This window comes from Pituophis catenifer, unplaced genomic scaffold (assembly GCF_029215685.1).
Source record: "Pituophis catenifer annectens isolate HBS135680 unplaced genomic scaffold, rPitCat1.0.hap2 SCAF_1, whole genome shotgun sequence".
In the NCBI taxonomy this organism is placed as follows: Eukaryota; Metazoa; Chordata; class Lepidosauria; order Squamata; family Colubridae; genus Pituophis; species Pituophis catenifer.
The window spans coordinates 263,953,498-263,971,660 of NW_027256881.1; the positions used below are offsets into that span (position 1 = coordinate 263,953,498).

Genomic DNA, 18,163 nt, shown 5'->3' on the forward strand with positions numbered 1-18,163 from the left:
CAAATCATTATATACTTTCACAAAGTCTTACATTTAAGAGAACAATCTCATTTTTTTCCAGGAAAAATGACTCACTGAGGGTCAGAAAGTACATCCAATTTACTTGTTATTTTTATCCAGTTATTTCCACTCATAGAAGCACACACAGTTTGCAACTTGTATTATTTACTTCCTAAATGAAACATTTGGTCACACCTCTCTGTATACCCACTCAGCTCAAAAGTTTAGTTTACCAGGTTAGGCTTAAATTCCAAAAAAAATCAAGAGGCACCCCACTGCACACAGTGCCTTGTAATATGTGATGGCTCCAAAGAACTACAAATCTAATACATTTTTAATATTTTCCTACAAGCTTAAACCATCAGGTTGCCCAATCCATCTTGATACTTTACTCACACTTCCCTGTGCTTTTACACCAAAGCGATATTGCTTCATTCAGTTCACACAGGAACTATTTGTTCTATGGGGAATCATCCTGTTATGGGAAGCATCCCCCATACTTGGTGCTTTTTCAAAGTCTCAATTCTTCTTCACTGAACTAAACTGTTCTGAAAAAAATTTACTGTCCTTTTGGCCTGCTTTGAATGAGTTTCATCTTGTACTCCATTTTTCATACAAATTGCTATGAATTATGGTATTTTAAATTGCAATGGTATAAATTCGACCCATTCCAACTATACCACAATAATTGATACTATATGCTGACAACATTAATATATAGATGCATAGTTCACCAATTCCTTTGACTGTACATTGTTAATACAGTCTAATGAAGCATGATTTGAATTACATTAAATAAAGTAGCAATCATTTAAGATCTCTTCATTCATTTCCATAATTTTGAGGCACATTTAAATATAATTTTTCTAAATAGAAAATTATTTCTAAACATTTTCTAAATAGAAAGTAATTTCCTAAATAATTTTCTCAATAGAAATGACTAAATACATTTATGTGATTAGTTGTGTATTCCAATATTCTAAAAAATTCATAAAACACGAATATCAAGTAAAAACAATAATTTAGATTTGAACCTCAAAATACAATAGTAAATTTTAGATTTCTATTTTTAATTATCCATGAATGCAAACTCTATTTCACTACGATAGATCAGATTATATAAATCACTATATTTCCACATTCATGCCTTCTTAATGCTGCAACTTGCTAATAAATATTGTTAATAATGCTATATATAAAATTTTCACAATCCTTACAAATAACAGTTTTAATAACATGGGTTTCTGTATGTTACTCAGTGAAATTATTTTTCTACATTCAGAAAATGATTCATACATTCATAGGATTAATGATTATAACTATGATTTATGATATATGGCCTATTACTTGCTGTTTATATGTACACTATGAGTTTATGCACTGGCGATAAATCCCTTGTGTGCCAATCACACTTGGCCAATAAAGAATTCTGTTCTGTTCTGTTCTGTTCTGTTCTGTTCTGTTCTATTCTATTCTATTCTATTCTATTCTATTCTATTCTATTCTATTCCATTCCATTCCATTCCACTCCACTCCACTCCACTCCACTCCACTCCACTCCACTCCACTCCACTCCACTCCACTCCACTCCCCAAGGAAGTATTTTTATCTAACTTATGGTACAAATAATATTTTAGTTCCTTCCAATATTTCACTGCCTTTTATTTTTAAGTTATCATGGAGGATAGTTATCACGTTAAAATCTTACCTGTACATGAAAAATCATCAATCCGGATATATCCTGGGACACAGTTGCAGCGATATGATCCAGGCAAATTAACACACACTGTATTGGCATGACAATAATGCATTTTAGCAGCACACTCGTCAACATCTGCAGGGAGGGGAAAAAAATTTCATGATACTGCAATCAGATGTACAACTCCTACTTTCATAGATGCACAATTGTAATAGGAAACACACTACATACAAGCATCCAAAATATATTCCCCAAACCAGAATATTTGGAAATTTAATTCTGCTATCAGCCTTGGATGTATTTCTGCTTGTGGCCATCTTTAAAGGTAATATAAAGCATATGCTTTAAGTGCTTTTTAAAAATATTTCTCTATCACTCTACCATCAGTCAAAAGTGGACAAAATGTAGTAATTAAAATCGGAAAAGGAAAGTTAACTATTAACATTTAGTTAAGTCAATCACAATAGAGTGTTTAAATGAGAAATTCAAGTGCCCCTCGTACTAGCTTCCTCAACTTTTTAGCCACAATTTCCAAATGAAATGAGTTGTGCCAAAGATGAGTGTCACATATTGAAAGTTGTAAAAAGCTGAAAATAAAACCTGCTTGGGACAATATAAGGTGTAATAGAAATATTCAAATGATTTTTCTGGAAAAAAAATGTATTAATCCTGAAACCAGCTCTGCTCCAAAAACCTAAACCGTTATTAGCTATAGATAAAACTTTCAAGTAGTATCTTCAATCTGAACTGGAAAAAAAATTAAGGATTAACATTTAAAAATTAATATCCCAGATACCCATCTATTTGTCTGAAGCAAATATCCATTGTTCAAATGAATTATGTTCACTCTGATTCAACTAAGCAGCACTCCCTATAAGAATGTCATTTTGAATTGTGTAAAAGAAAACTCTAGTGATTTTTGGTCAGCATCAGAATGCTGTAACAGCCAGAATGGTTTAATAAAATGCCTGAAATTCCATTATCTTCTTACTTTTAATATAATATGATCATGGTAAAATCTGCTGACATCTGGGGAATTCTCAACAGCCTTTTAAAATTTTATTAAAAGGAGCTCCTAAAATAGCTCTGGAAGAGAAGGCTTGCTATTTATGTCTGAAATTAACATTTTAAAAATACAAATTTCAGTAAATTTCTGTCACATTTGTAATTCAACAGACACCTCAGGGACAAATTGCTTTACTCACTTAAAAAGGACATTAACATTTTTCCAGGTATATACATTCAGCACTGTCCTAACATTTTGGTAGTTGTATGTATGTATGTATGTATGTATGTATGTATGTATGTATTATCATAATTTATTTATGATAATTTATTATCATAAGAATACAGATCTCCACCCTAAATTAATTTATTCCTTCCTTCCTTCCTTCCTTCCTTCCTTCCTTCCTTCCTTCCTTCCTTCCTTCCTTCCTTCCTTCCTTCTTTCCTTCCTTCCTGTTATTGCTCTGGTTGAAAAAAAATGAGATAAATAACAAGAAATGATGTTCTTCAAAATGTTATCTGAGAAAAGGATTGAGCTTAGACAAATGAAAGCTTGTTCCAAAATTAAGGGTTTTAGAATTAATTCAGAGATGTATTAATTTGATATCGTCAGCCAATGCATTACCAACTTCAAAAGTCTGAAGTGAAAGGGTCAGGTCAGGTCATGCAAAAGTTATGATACTTGCTCAGTGATGGTTGTTTAACACGATTGTCATTATTTGAATCAATTACGGATAATAGAGGGGAAATGTACTTATTTCCTGAATGCAAACTGGAATATGCTTGTCTAATGTTTGCACTTTTCCCTAATGTGATTCCCACTTCTACTTCTGCCAAAATTCATATATTTACAATAAAGTATGCAAATTAGTATGTAAAGTTGAGAAAGTAGATGAAGTCAAACTTGACTGATTCATTTCTAGCTGTGGTGGCAGATGAGATTATACATATGTAGTAAGAGAAATAAGCTTTGAAGTAGGTTGGGTTTATTCTGTAATTTTACTTTTCTGAACTCTGCAAAGGGCAAGCCACTACAAAAATGATTAGAAAGTTTGTATTCTTCTCGAGTTTTTCCATCTCTAGAGTCTCTTTCCCACAGGAACTTTAAAGCATGTTTGGAGATAGGTTAGCTCCTTCAATTTTCTCTTCATCTGCTCACCTTTTCTAGGTCAGGGACAAAAGTAATCTTCATTAGGTGCACCATCTGTCTCTGTTTTATTTTAGCTACATTTGGGGCAGAGTTGGACAGGTGGCAATGAAGTTTAAGAACCGCTGCTTTAGAATATACCTAAGGCAATCTTTAGTACTACAGATGGCTTCTGCTTCAAAAATGAGTTTATTGTCCAGCTGCGCTAAATTTTCCTTGTACATAAATTGTAAAAAAAAGAAGAGCATATATTAAGAGAAAAATATGCACCAGCCACACTAAAATAAGGGATGCCATTACAACAAGATTCTGAACTAAATCCAGTGTATACAACAAAGTATATGTGTAGAATAGAATTTTCACGTATGTGCATCTTATTCTAATTATTCCAGTGTGAATATTAAAAATTTGAACTGAGAAAATTTGATAGGCAATTTTAGAGAATATTTAAAAGAACAGTAGTGCTGAAATTAAGTTTTATACTTTTACCACAGTTTCGTGAGAATGAAAACAAGTTTTACTAAAACAATCCTTGTTAATACAATCTTATACTTAGGCTTATCCATAATGGATGAACATTCTTAGTCTATTGATATCACTAACAAAATCACTTTGCATTGAGTACCAAGGAACTGTCAGTTGAGGTTCTTTCTTTCTTTCTTTCTTTCTTTCTTTCTTTCTTTCTTTCTTTCTTTCTTTCTTTCTTTCTTTCTTTCTTTCTCTCTCTCTCTCTCTCTCTCTCTCTCTCTCTCTCTCTCTCTCTCTCTCTCTCTCTCCTCCCTCCCTCCCTCCCTCCCTCCCTCCCTCCCTATTTCTTTCTGACAGGTGATAACATTTTCCACTCACAGAAGGAATTTTTCTCTTGACCCACAGACTCCTTAAAAATACTGAGCAATTAAAAAGACAAAAACAAAAACATGACCCTCTTACATTCTATCTTGGTTACAAAAGCCTAAATACACCTAAAATGAAATAAAACCCACTGAATTGAAATAGAATTAACTTTTGACTAAATCTTTTTGAGTTGCAGCATCATGACATGCATTTATTTTGAGCCTGGGTGTTTTTCTTTATAAATTCCTCACATCTATCCTTCAGCATACCTCAGCAACAAAATAATTTCATCCATTTCTATTCAGCTACAAAGGTGCAAATGACTGGTTGCCTTCATTTCTCAAGAATAAAAAAAAATGTGCAGGATTAGATACTCCAAAATCAAGTATTATTATTAATTTTAGAACTGTACTAGGCATAAGCCGTTGAGTGGTATCCATAAGGTTGGATATAATGGAACCCAAATTATGATTCATTTGTATAGATTGCTTGTCCCATTTGAAATATTAGAACTTGTCTTCTGATGGTTCACAGAGGAGATAAAAAAAACATGATTTATGTCCTTCCGTAGGACTGCAAAGTAGTTTGCTTTTCTCATAAAAAGGTTTACTTATGGTCTTTAAAATGAAACTTGACATAGCATAATGATTGTTCACATATCGCTAACTTCCCTCTGCATAAGCCAGTTTGCTATAATGACAAAGAGTCACTCCTGCTAAAGCTTTTCCATGAAAATCATTGTATCGTAATGCATAGTTTAATCTGGCAAAGTACAAGAAATACTCACCTCAAGTATTTCTTGTACTTTGCCCATATGCATTTGGGCAACTTTTGCTCTTTAGACATTGTGTTTTTTAGTACAATAAGTGCTGGGAACCAGCAGTCCTAACACTGTTAATTTCCAATGTGTTTAAGATTTAACAGGGTCTATTTTGGAAAAAATAAAGCATGCCATTGGAAAATGACTGAACTGAGTAATGGGTCTTTTCTTTCACAGACAGTTTTATCAATGCATCAATACAAATGTATTTAACCAAATGATAAGCTTATCACTTGGTAGCAATCACTCAAACTTTGATTTTCCTACAGGAAAAAACACAGAAACATTTGTATGGGAGTGTATACTTTTGTGAGTGTCAGTGTCTCTCTGTATGGATGTGTATGTATATGTGTTTGTTTACTATAGGAGATGACCAAGGGAGGGGATAAATGCATCATCAGTTATGAGTCCCTGCATGCCCATAAGAGATCTAAGTGCACCCCACCTTTGAATGCCTTTCTTAACTCCCACTAATTTCCTTTGACCATTAGTACCTCAGATTCTTGTAAAGAGCTTAAGCCTGCAATAAATCTTTATACTCATTTGAACTGCCTGAATCTCCTGTTTTTCCTGGTGACTGACATTGTGTATGTGTGTATATCTCTATCTCTATCTCTATCATATCTATCTATCTATCTATCTATCTATCTATCTATCTATCTATCTACAGGGAAAGAATGAAGGCAAATGAGGTCTAGGCAGAAGAAGAACATCATGGCTTCAAAACCTAAGGGACTGATTTGGACAAAACTCAGCAGCACTTTTTCATGCTGCTGTTGACAAAAATAGGATTGCCAACATGATCACCAATGTCCGATGATGGATATGGCACAAGAAGAAGAAGATATGTGTGTGTGTGTATGTGTACACATATAACAATATATATATAGATTGATATTGATCTTATATGAAACCTACTAATGGCATTTGACAGTAGTTGGGTAGGGCATCCTTGTCCCCAAGTAAATTAAAATGGCTGCTGCAATCATCCAACAGTACACCGATTGTGATTACGTAAGAATTTTGTGCAATCCCCAGCATCCTTTCAGTTGCTGCCAAAAACTGAGTAGTTTTCAGACTGGGTTTGGGAGGGAAGAGTCAATAGGGAATGAGGTCAGTTTATAAAAAAAGAAAATGGTGAGTTAAAAGAACATGGTTTTTACTGTGGAGACATCTATTCTGTTTTAACACACTCCCTTTCTCCCTTGCCTTGTCCACGTTTAATGCCTGACATATTCCACAGACAGGCAGATGACTTTGGATGCAGAAAGAAAAATGTGTCTACCAAGCAATGCCATTTTAATTGGCACTTTTCAGTTCCATCAGCAGGTATTTAAGCACTCGAGCTAGTAGACCCTTCCCTTCAAAGTCTACTTTCTTATCAGCTTGCCTGGGCATCATCAGGACTCAAGACTCTACTTCTGTAGTCCATGGTCTTTATTTCACAATTCTTTTCTCTTCCCTGCCTTTTTATATATAGATGACATTCATTTGATATTGGGTTCCAAATCTGGGTAGTTTTCCCAGTTTCTGACCACAGTTGTCCTTTTCACAATTCATATTTCTGTATGGGTCTCAAATAGAAATCAAGAATTTATCTGCATGCTAAGAGGTTTTTTTAATTGAAAGTTTAATTAATCAGACTATCAAAAAGGTCTTTTTCTGATTTTATAATGCCCACCAATTAGATTTATTACTAGTATGAAATCAAGTGATATATAAAATTTAGGGACCGCTGCTTTGGGAAGCATTCCTAATATATTTTGCTGGGAAAAAGATGATTCTCTTAATAGCTCATATGGCTTTTGTTAAGAAAACAAACCAAGTTATCAGCATGAATTACTTTGACAAAATAATGATTTATGAATTGGTTTTCCATGGTCTATAATAGCCCAGAGACAAGCCTCAATTATGAAATAAGCCTGAATTTTCATATATATCACTTTATAATCAATGTTTCTTGATTTATACTAGCCTGGAGAATAACAGGGAAAATATTTTGTAGATTCGTCTGCATGCATTCATGCAATCTCCAAAATATAGTTGAAGCTCATACTGGTTCTATTTCTTATAAATCTTTCCACATAAGGTCTTCAATCTTGCTTTATTGGATGACAAGATCTAATAAGAATCACTCAATCATGACTATCTATATCTGTGTATTTTGGACTTTAGCCTTTCAACTCTCAGGCAATGAGGAGAATATTTGTAGCTCATGGTTGAAATGTGGGGTTCTTGGTGCTCTCTGAGCTTGGTTGTTTTCTTGGAGACGTTTCATTACCCAAACTAGGTAACATCAGCAGTACTAGTAGGAAGTGGGGTTTGCTCTCATTTTATATTTTAGGGGCTTGCCCTCTGAATGAGATTCTAGAAAAAAACAAGTCCAAAAACACTACAGTATAAAAGTGTAGCACTCTGATAAATCAGCCATCATCAGGCACATAGACATAAACATTTACATACCATTCGAAAGAGACAATCAACAAGTCAAACAGAAAACAAAAAGTCCAAAGCACCTCCTCCCCAGCAGTCAACACCCAAATGAGCAGAAATTATCACCAAGGTTAACATTAGACTAACAATTTAGAAGCAAACAATACAATAAAGGAACTGCCAAACAACCCAGCAGTAAACTGCCCAATTAAAGAACCACCCAAGTCCATTCCCACCAACAGTGACACACCAAGCCATAGAATATAAGATGAGAGCAAACTCCACTTCCTACTAGCACTGATGATGTTACCTAATTTGGGTAATGAAACGCCTGCAAGAAATCAACCAAGCTCAGAGAACACCAAGAACCCCGCTCTTGCAATGGAAAGTAGAGAACATATACAGAATGTCTGTAGAGTAAGGCCTAGTTATTTGCTGAGTTTTGATGAATATGGGGAAATACCACCAAAGATCAAGAAAAAAATATATTATCAAAATATCAGCCAATGGTAAAAATGGCAAGAAAAGAAGGGAAGCCAAAACTAAGAAAGACAAAGATTTCAGAAAGGAACTATTTCCAGATTCAGAATTTCATAAAGGTATTACCGGTAGAAGGGACAAGAAATGGTATTATAAGAATTATATATATGAATAGAATAGAATAGAATAGAATAGAATAGAATAGAATAGAATAGAATAGAATAGAATAGAATAGAATAGAATAGAATAGAATAGAATTCTTTATTGGCCAAGTATGGTTGGGAATATAAGATATAGATGATATTGAGTATTGAAATTTGATGTTGGAGAAGACTCCTTAGAATACCACAAATAGTCAAAGAAAAAAGGGGGGGAAACCCAAAGAAATTGGATCACAGAACAAATCAGTACAGGGTTCTCACTTAGAGGCAGATATGACCAGGTTCAAATTATTCCATTTTGGATACATTATGTGAAGACAAATTCTTGAGAAGTCTATCATTCTAGAAAAGGATGTAATGATGGGTATCATTAATTCCATCCACTATATACTCAAGGTCATATGGAACTAATAGCACCTATCATTACATTCTTTACCTTGTTGCAGGAGCAGGAAGTCTTCATTATGCTATATAGCAATCAACCTGCTAACATTTCTAAGGCAGTGACAAAATATCTGTCATTAGCAATGGCTCTTAAAAATCATTGTTCCCATGTAAGGTAAATCATGGTTTGGTTCATTTGTGTGGTATATATTCTTGTAACATATGTATTACTGTTTGATCCTGGGAATCATAAAGTTAATAATACTACTAACCATCTTTGTCGTTCCTAAAATCCAACACCAACTTGCTAGTATATAATCAAATTATCATGAGATACACTTTCGGAATTGCACTTAAGCTCCTCACTGTCTTAGCATTTAGAAAAACAGCAAAGATTCATTCTTCTGCTGGGTATTTAATTGTTACAAGCTGTAAGAATCAATTTGGTGGTAGAAGAATTGACTTCAGTGCAAAGGAGAGGGAAGAAGGAAGAAGACAGACTGGAAAAAATAGTTTCAGAACATTGCTATGGATAGGGAAGGCTGATTGTTATTGGCAAAAAGTCTAGGAATGAACACTTTGTAGATAAAACAATGTCCCAGTGAAGAAATAAGAAAGAGCGGACAGCTGAATGCCATATACTGACCCTATTTAGTTAAATCTTTGGAAGCCAATTAAATGTTTTTGTTATGGATGCTTTTTATATAAAACGGTTCTTACATCAAGATATATGCAAACAAGTAATTAAAATTTGTTGGAATAATTTCATACTTGGTATGTATGAAGTATGTAAGTAATAAATATACATGATGCTTTTTAAAAAGGAATTTTCTTTATTCCCCATTAATAGCTGCTAAGGTTTGATCAATGAATTACTGTAATAGGAAACATTTATTTCTAAGATTAGGAATTGGAAAGATTCATAACCTTACAAAATATTTTAAAAGGTTTTTTTTAACTTTTGCTTTCACAAGGAAGATATAATTAAAATATTTTTTAAAAAAATACATTTAAAATGCACATGTTCAACAATGTTTGGCAATCAGTGTGTAAACAGACAAGATTTCTTTCAATGGTCAAAATATTCTGCAAATACTAGCGATGCTATAGATTGATTATACTACTTGTATCTTTTCCTGAAAGTATAATATTGGTATATGTATTCTGACAGCTATCCTACAGATCCCATTTTAACAATTGGAAGAATAGCAGCAGCAATGGTTATGCAAACTCTTGCAAAATGAAATACAATAAAGTTGGCCTTTATTTAGAGATGTAAACATTCAAATTTCTGATGAGCCACATGGGCTACTAAATGACTTTAACCTGTTGTTATATCTCAGCCTGTGAGGTTCTTTATTTTCCAAAGACTGCACATACCCTAGGGTAGCAAATTTGCACACAAGAATTTATTGTAGCACAAACCTTCCCCAATAAAGGCTACAGCTCTGAGTTAACTCTACCCTTCAAGGACCTGAAAGTTGTTGTGATCACATAAATATATCTTTAATACTCAATTCTTTATACTCAGCCTTTTAATATTTCAACCCGAAGTCTATAAAGTAGCATATAACCTTTGCTTTTTTTCCAAAAGTTCTTGTATTAGTTGGGATCAGGTGCTATTTTGATGTTTGTTGTTTGCTCCTTTTCTAATTGCTATCCAGCTTACAGCAAAGTTCCAAGCTCCCACTAAGATAAGCTACTCACTGTAGCATGTGATCCTGGCAGTGGAGTGACAGTCCTTTACCTGCTATTAATAACTGCCAATCTCCTAATGTCACCTTCTCCGCTCCATATGCCATTTGCTTATCACCTTTCCTCCTACACAGAGACCCCTTTCCACTCAGTCTTAGTGTCAGCTTCTTTTAAGCTAAAAGCCTGCTTTGAATGAAGTTGCTTCCAGACATCCGCTCATCCTCAAAAACCCTGGGGCGTGGATCAATTATCGCGGGCAACTTCAACACAACTTGGATGCTTGTATGTAAAGTGAATGTATGAATGCACTGGGTGGGGGTTGGAAGTGTTTCCGCCTAGTTGCAGCTGCTTTTCCAATGCACACACAGCAAGCCCAATTTCATCCCTGCATGCAGTCTAACTGATTTTCCAGAACTATTTTGAAGACAGAATGGCACATGCCACATATAGTGCTAAGATTCTTAAATTCTACCAAGGAACTGTATCTTACATTATAAATAAATAATGTTATAATATTGTATTTCATCTCAGTAAGATGGTCAGCATAATTAAAAATGAAAACTGAGGAAGGAAGCAAAAAAATACCAGAACACAGCAGTCCATACTCAGCCAGGGATCAACACCAGACAGGCAGAAAACAATGCTTTAAATAAGGAGCCACCAAGAAGGAGAAAACCACACCTTACCAACATTGGCAGGGCAAGCTATTATGTACAACCAGGTAGCAAATCCCACACTCATTCTCATTGGTGATGTTGCCTACTTAGTAATAAAACACCTGCAAATCAACAAACTCAGAGAGCACCAAGAATTCCACAGCAGTTATAAACAAGTCCTATTTCAGAAAGCCATAATTCAATGACCTAACTATAAAATCATAATTTAATGTTAAATGGAGAAAATACTTAAGCTACTTCTAATCTTAATTTTTGTTGCAAACCCAAATTTCTATCAATGTGTTGTGTTCTTCCCTAAACTACTTAATTCTGAACTGATGGTAGTTCTATAATGTCAAAGTCATAAACCTTGCAGTGAAACACACAAGGTAACATATTTTTCTCTTACACTTTAAGAAGAAAATATTTCCATGTAATTATTGCACATGTTTGAAGCCCTTAAGAAACCAAGTATTCCAGTGGTGGGATTCAGCCGATTCGGGCCGATTTGGGCAAATTGGTTGTTAAATTGCTGGCTAGCCCCACACCTGCCTGCCCCGCCCCTTCCAGGAGTCCACACGTACCCCGTTTTGGCTCCCAGGTAAGTGCAGGGAGGCCTACTAGGCCCATAATATGGTGCGGGGTTGCGGCGCGGGCCCCTGTGGCCCATTTTTGCTCCCAGGAGGCTGTAGGGAAACCTATTAGGCCCAAAACGGGGCCCGAGGGGCAGCAGTTCCCTCGTGGTCAGTTTTTGCTCCCAGGGGGTGCAGGAGGCCAAGTGCTGCCTGTCACACCTCCTGGCCATCCACCTCCTGGATGAGCGTGCCCACCATGGGCACGCTCATCCAGCCAGTCATTAGGGCAGAGAACCAGTTGTTAAATAATTTGAATCCTGTTAAGTTGGGTGAAGGAAGAGACTGGAACAGGCTTCAGACAACAGTTCTTCATTCGTTAACTATGTACAATCCAGCAGCCTTCCTCTCTGACAGCTTGCTCTTATATACAGAGCTGTCAGCAAGTTCACCAATCATATTTGAGTATTTTTTCTGGTCAATCAGCGGATCTGAGTGGAACCTTCGGCTGTCAGTATCTAACAAATCCCACCACTGAAGTATTCTAACTTTTGTGAAATGATAGATAAATAAAAAATAAAAAAAGCAAAGCACATATACTCAAAAAGACTTATAACCATAACAAAGTATAAAAGCAAGAATTCACAGAAATATGTTTCACCCTTATATTTATTAATATTTAGCCATAATCCAGTAACCCAGTCTTTTCTTGCATGGGATTTGCCTTTACTTTACTCATTAACAACCTACTGGAAATTATGTTTCCTGATTAACACGATATTGAGTACATAATATAGTTGCTGTTTATATCAGATTCAGATATTTTCATAACAAAAATATTCTGAATCATTTCTATAAATGTTTGCATTTATATTTCACTCATTTTATTGGATTTTTTAACTAACTAGAAGCATATTAAGGACTCAGAAGTTGAAGAATTTAATTAAAAAGGTTTACATTGAACACTTTTGTGATGGACTGCAAAGTATATTTATTTTGGACATTCAACAAGATAAAATTTACTTAAAAATTTACAACTTGATAGCTTGTACCATGCTGTATTTTTCTTCATTTTTCGTTCAAATCTATAAGAATGCTTGCCAAAAATTAAAAGAAACAGCAAGTCTAACCTGGATTATGTCAACATTCTTTGAAATAACAAAAGCTAGTAATATACATTAAAAAAATTATACTTGCCCCGTGTTATCCAAAAGTTAAAACACTTCTGTTCTTTACTAATGGATCAGAATTAACAATGGATTATTCTCTTCAAAATGAATTACTTGATATTATCACTTCTATACTCAAAGCAATTATATTAAAATACTTAACTTCTATCAACATTTATCTTAAGAACTTAGCTGTTCTATTTTTATCTCTAATACTTGTTACCCTACCTTTGTTCTTCTATGTACATTCTACTATATTGACTAGTGTACTCTTTCAAACTCACACAGATATAATCTTCAAATGATAAATTGTGGTTGGCTACCTATGTAATTGATCCAAGACCCTATGTGCTCAGCAACATTTTATGGGATAATTTCTATCTCTCCTTCTTATTCTCTTATAAAGCTAAAATCTGTCAATTATTTTCTTCTCTGAACCATCAGATTCTTGCACTCTGTTTCATTTTTTTCCTATTAGATAGAAATCAAAAATTAGATAGCAGGTTTTTATGCAAAATTAATATTATGCCACTCAAAAGTAGAGAAGATCAATTTCTGTTTCTAGCTTAAGAAATAATTAATGGAAATAAAAGTTAATAAAAGTTTTTTTATAGTACTAAATTCATCCAGCCAAACAGAAGTACTGTATCTTAGAATTTAATGTCATATCATGCTACACACTGGGCCATCTTGAAGAAAGTTTACTTTTATCTAATTTTACTCATCCTTGGTTTCAAATTTTGATCACTTTGCTTTGGACCATAAAATTGAACCTACAACTGATTTTTTTTTTAATTTCAACAACAGCTTTAAAATTTGCTTCTGAAAGACGATATGGAATAGTCTTAATATTTTTCCAGTTTTCAACAAATATTGGACTATTGTATTCTATGCCAGAAGCAAAAACCAGGGGGAAGAGGAGGAGGAGGAGGAGGAGGAGGAGGAGGAGGAGGAGGAGGAGGAGGAGGAGGAGGAGGAGGAGGAGGAGGAGGAATATAAGGTATGTAAATCCACATCTATGCCTTTCCACTGAATGCCAGAGTGGCATTGATCCATTTATTATTTCTGGATCAAATTATTTGTTTACCCTTTTTTCCTCCCTCAATAATCATAACCTAGAATAAAACAAAGAGAAATATCTCTATATTTTCATCTATTTAAATGAATATAAAGTAATTTATTTCTAGAAACATTATCAGCCTCCAGAAATAGCTGAGATGAAGAAATCAACTCCACATTAAGACTAAAGCTACTTTTATTAAGATTGGCTAGCGTAACAGAATGTGCAAGCCTGGTTATTGTTTACCTCTTCCCCCACTTACACTAATGTGAATTAGAGAGATGTTTACACATTCTTCTTTCATTGTTTGGGCTTAAGCTATGTTTCCTTTCTTGTTTTTTTTTTTTTTGGTAAGGGATCTCAGCTGTCTCTATCAAGGATCTCTTTCAGACTCACTACAGGGATATCTTTATTTTTCTACAGAATACTTCTGTGAGGCAGAATGGGGCCAAATAGATTGAACATAGAAGTACAATGAAGTCTCATATTATTCATCTTTCATAAATTCTGTATATAATTCAATTGATCAACCTCTCCTCACAAAACTTTTGGACAAAAATCATGTTTCCAATTTCTAGGTTTGAATACAGACAGAACACTGGAGAAAGACCCCGCACACTTGTTCATCTTTTTTAGCATCAGTGCTTTAAAAAGTATTGCAGGATAAAAATTATATATGCATCATTATTTTTAGCTTCTGAATATAGGTTATCAAGAATGCAGTGGAGCCTGGTATAAAATGTGATACATCTAAAAATTCACATCAATAACTTACTCCAGACTCTTTAACCAGAAAACAAGTTTCCTATTCTCAAAACCAATAAAAACCTAAACATTTAAAATTAAAATCCATTTGGCAGAAATAGAAATAGTTCTAAAAGTCACTACTTCAGTTTGTTACAAGTGTTTCCTCATTTATTCTGTTTTATTTAATATCTTTATTAAAGAGAGGAGGGGAGGGGAGGGGAGGGGAGGAGAGGAGAGGAGAGGAGGAGAGGAGAGGAGAGCTGTGGGCAGAATGGAGTGGCTGGAGAGAAAAGTTGGCGAGTAATTCTTAATTCATGGTCAGAGAGGGAGAAGAGTCCACCAGTTTCTTCTCTGGAGAAAGAGAAGGGAAGCCCCAGAGAATCAAATACCAAGTTGTAAAGCATAAAAGTAAAAAGCATAGAAGTTTTCACTAGCTAGATTTCTGTACTATTTGCAAGCCTTGCAAACCTAAATACACCTCCAGTTTTAAAAGAACCCAGTCACATTAGTGCTAGATATATACAAAGCACATACTAATTTCCCATTTCCCTAAATGTTTTATATGTATGTCAAAGTAATGAGAAGAAGGAGGAAAATGACTTTATATTACTGAACTCGATGAGAACCCTTGCACAAGATGCATTGTACCTGAACATGATCATCCATTTTAAGGACACACAAATCCCTGAACAAATAACAGCTTAATCATACATTTTAATACCTGGGACAGACTGAAAGCATGCATGGAGCTGTCCAGAAATTAAAACAAATAAAAAATCCCTCCTCTTGAAAGCTCTTTATTAAATTATTTCTGGTCTGGGGATTCAAGACAGCTCAAATAAGACAAGCTATAATGGAATTTATATATGAAGTGGAATGTCAGCTGCAACAGTCAACAAGAGTTCAAAACTAAACATAACATTCATTGTTATATATAGGACCATTAAAGAACACAAGGAGGACTTTCAGTATAAACTAAATCAAAGAACATTTTGAGATGACATCTAAAAATGTGATGAGAGAGAAGGAAGAGAGTATCCTTCCTTGAAGCCTGCTCAGTCTGGGACTTTTCCTCTTCCCTCCAGGACCACTACTTTCAACATATCACAAGAAAAGTATCCCTGAAGAGATAAAAGAGAAACTTGGGAACTAATCTTTCTAGAAAGTCTACCCAGCCGGACTCTTTCCTGCAACACTACCACCACCCAAAGTGATTACTCTCAACTGTTCCGTAGAAAGATCCTAGAAGTCTCATGTCATATATATATATATATATATATATATATATATATATATATATATATATATATATATATATATATATATATATGTCTTTGGTTATTCGGGTTTTCTCACTCGTAAAATTGGAGGTGTCTTGGCATTTTATGTGGGAGAAAACCCGACTAACCAAAGACCTACATACAAACACGCGTGAAAACCTCAGAAAACACACACACACACACACACACACACACACACACACACACACACACACATATATATATATATATATATATATATATACAGGTAGATAGATAGATAGATAGATAGATAGATAGATAGATAGATAGATAGATTTCCTTTCCTTTTCGTAGGCTTTATGTGTATTTCTCTTTAGCCAGGTTCTTCCTATGTAAACCAAGATTTTTATGCAGCTCTAGATTGTGGATTCAAAGAAGTCTCATTTGTCATCTTCAGGCTGGTGTTTTCGGTTTCGTGCTTCTAGGAGCAATGTGTGATCGCAGCTGTTTCTTCCTTTTAACTGCCAGTGGGGGTGTGAACTGATTGGGTGGGAGCTTGGCTGTGTTCTGATTGGGTGGAGGTGTGTTCTGATTGGTTGGGGGTTTGGCTGTGCTCTGATTGGCCGGGGGGGTTGGCTGTGTTTTGATTGGCTGGGGGTGTGTTCTGTTTAGATGGGGGCTTGGTTGTGCTCAGGTTTGAGTTGCAGTGGGATTTGAGCTGGTGAGCTGCGTTGCTGTTGTTTGGCTTCGCGTTCGTGATCGTGCCACATCTTCATGGTGGGTGTCAGTTTGCTTCATGTATGGATTGGAGGGGTTTAAAGTAGCTAATGATGCAGCTGTGGTCTGGCTTCTGGTTTGTGGTCGTGCCTCATCAGTGTGGGTTTGCTTTTGGCGTGGATGTGTGGTGGTGACATTCTGTGTGGTTTTCATGAGTGTGGGTCTGGTGTCCTTCTTTGTGTTAGGGACTCGTTTATCAATGAGGGTGGGTTTTCAAATGGCTGGTAGGCGGGAGGTATCATCTCATTTATTCATGCTGTGTGGGCATTTTTCTATCTCGATGGCTTCTCTGATTATTCTGTTGTTAAAGTGTTCAGTTTTGGCGATAGTTCTGGTTTTTTTAAAGTCAATATCACGTCCTATGGCTTTAAGGTGTTGGATCAGGGAAGAAGTTGGTTCCTCTTTTCTGACTGAGTTCTTGTGTTCTTCAATGCGTGCACTTATTCTTCTGTTGGTTTGTCCGATGTATGTGGTGGGGCAGGCGGTGCATGGGATTTCATATACTCCTTGATTTTCTAACTCAATTTTCTCTTTGGGGTTCCTTAGGATGGTGGATATTTTTCGGTTTGTGCAGAATGCTGTCTTGATGTTGTGTTTGTGGAGGATCTTGCTGATTCTATCTGTGGTGCCTTTTATCTATGGTAGGAGTGTCCGAACACACCCCCAGCCAATCAGAGCACAGCCAAACCCCCAACCAATCAGAACACACCTCCACCCAATCAGAACACAGCCAAGCTCCCACCCAATCACCTCCACTGGAAGTTAAAAGGAAGAAACAGCTGCGATCACACATTGCTCCTAGAAGCACAAAGCCGAAAACACCAACCTGAAGATGACGAATGAGACTTCTTCGAAACGTCACCAAGACACTTCCAATTTTACGTGGGAATGCAACACTTTCAAATGCCATTTGTAACATAGTCACTACAGTAAACTAAAATCTGGGCAGATATCATAATTCTTTTTAGGTACAATAAAGCAAGATATGTATGGTAAACTTTGAATAATAGGTTTAATTATTCTAGTACAAAAATAGTTTTGTGCATATGTGTACCTTCAAGTCAGCGTTGACTCCTGTCAATTGCCTGGACAAATCCCTTGCAGACTTTTGGCAAAATTTCAGAAGTGATTTGTCATTGTCTCCTTCCTAGTGTTGAGAGAAAGTGACTAGTACAAGGTCATCTAACTGGCTTTGTACAGTGGTGAGTTGCTATCAGTTCGCCCTAGATCAGGCGAACCAGTAGCAGTGTCAGTAGGAGGCTCCGCCCACGCACCCAGATGCT

The 18,163-nt window shown here is 35.5% G+C and overlaps 1 protein-coding gene across 1 annotated transcript in view; it reads right to left on the reverse strand.

The window, feature by feature from the left end:
* The window catches only part of NELL1 (neural EGFL like 1), a 549,513-nt gene that overhangs the window by 219,552 nt on the left and 311,798 nt on the right, over positions 1 to 18,163 (reverse strand). Inside the window, exon 11 of the mRNA XM_070957549.1 lies at positions 1,709 to 1,834. Coding sequence (XP_070813650.1) covers positions 1,709 to 1,834 — 126 coding nt within the window. The remainder of the gene's footprint in view (positions 1 to 1,708; positions 1,835 to 18,163) is intronic.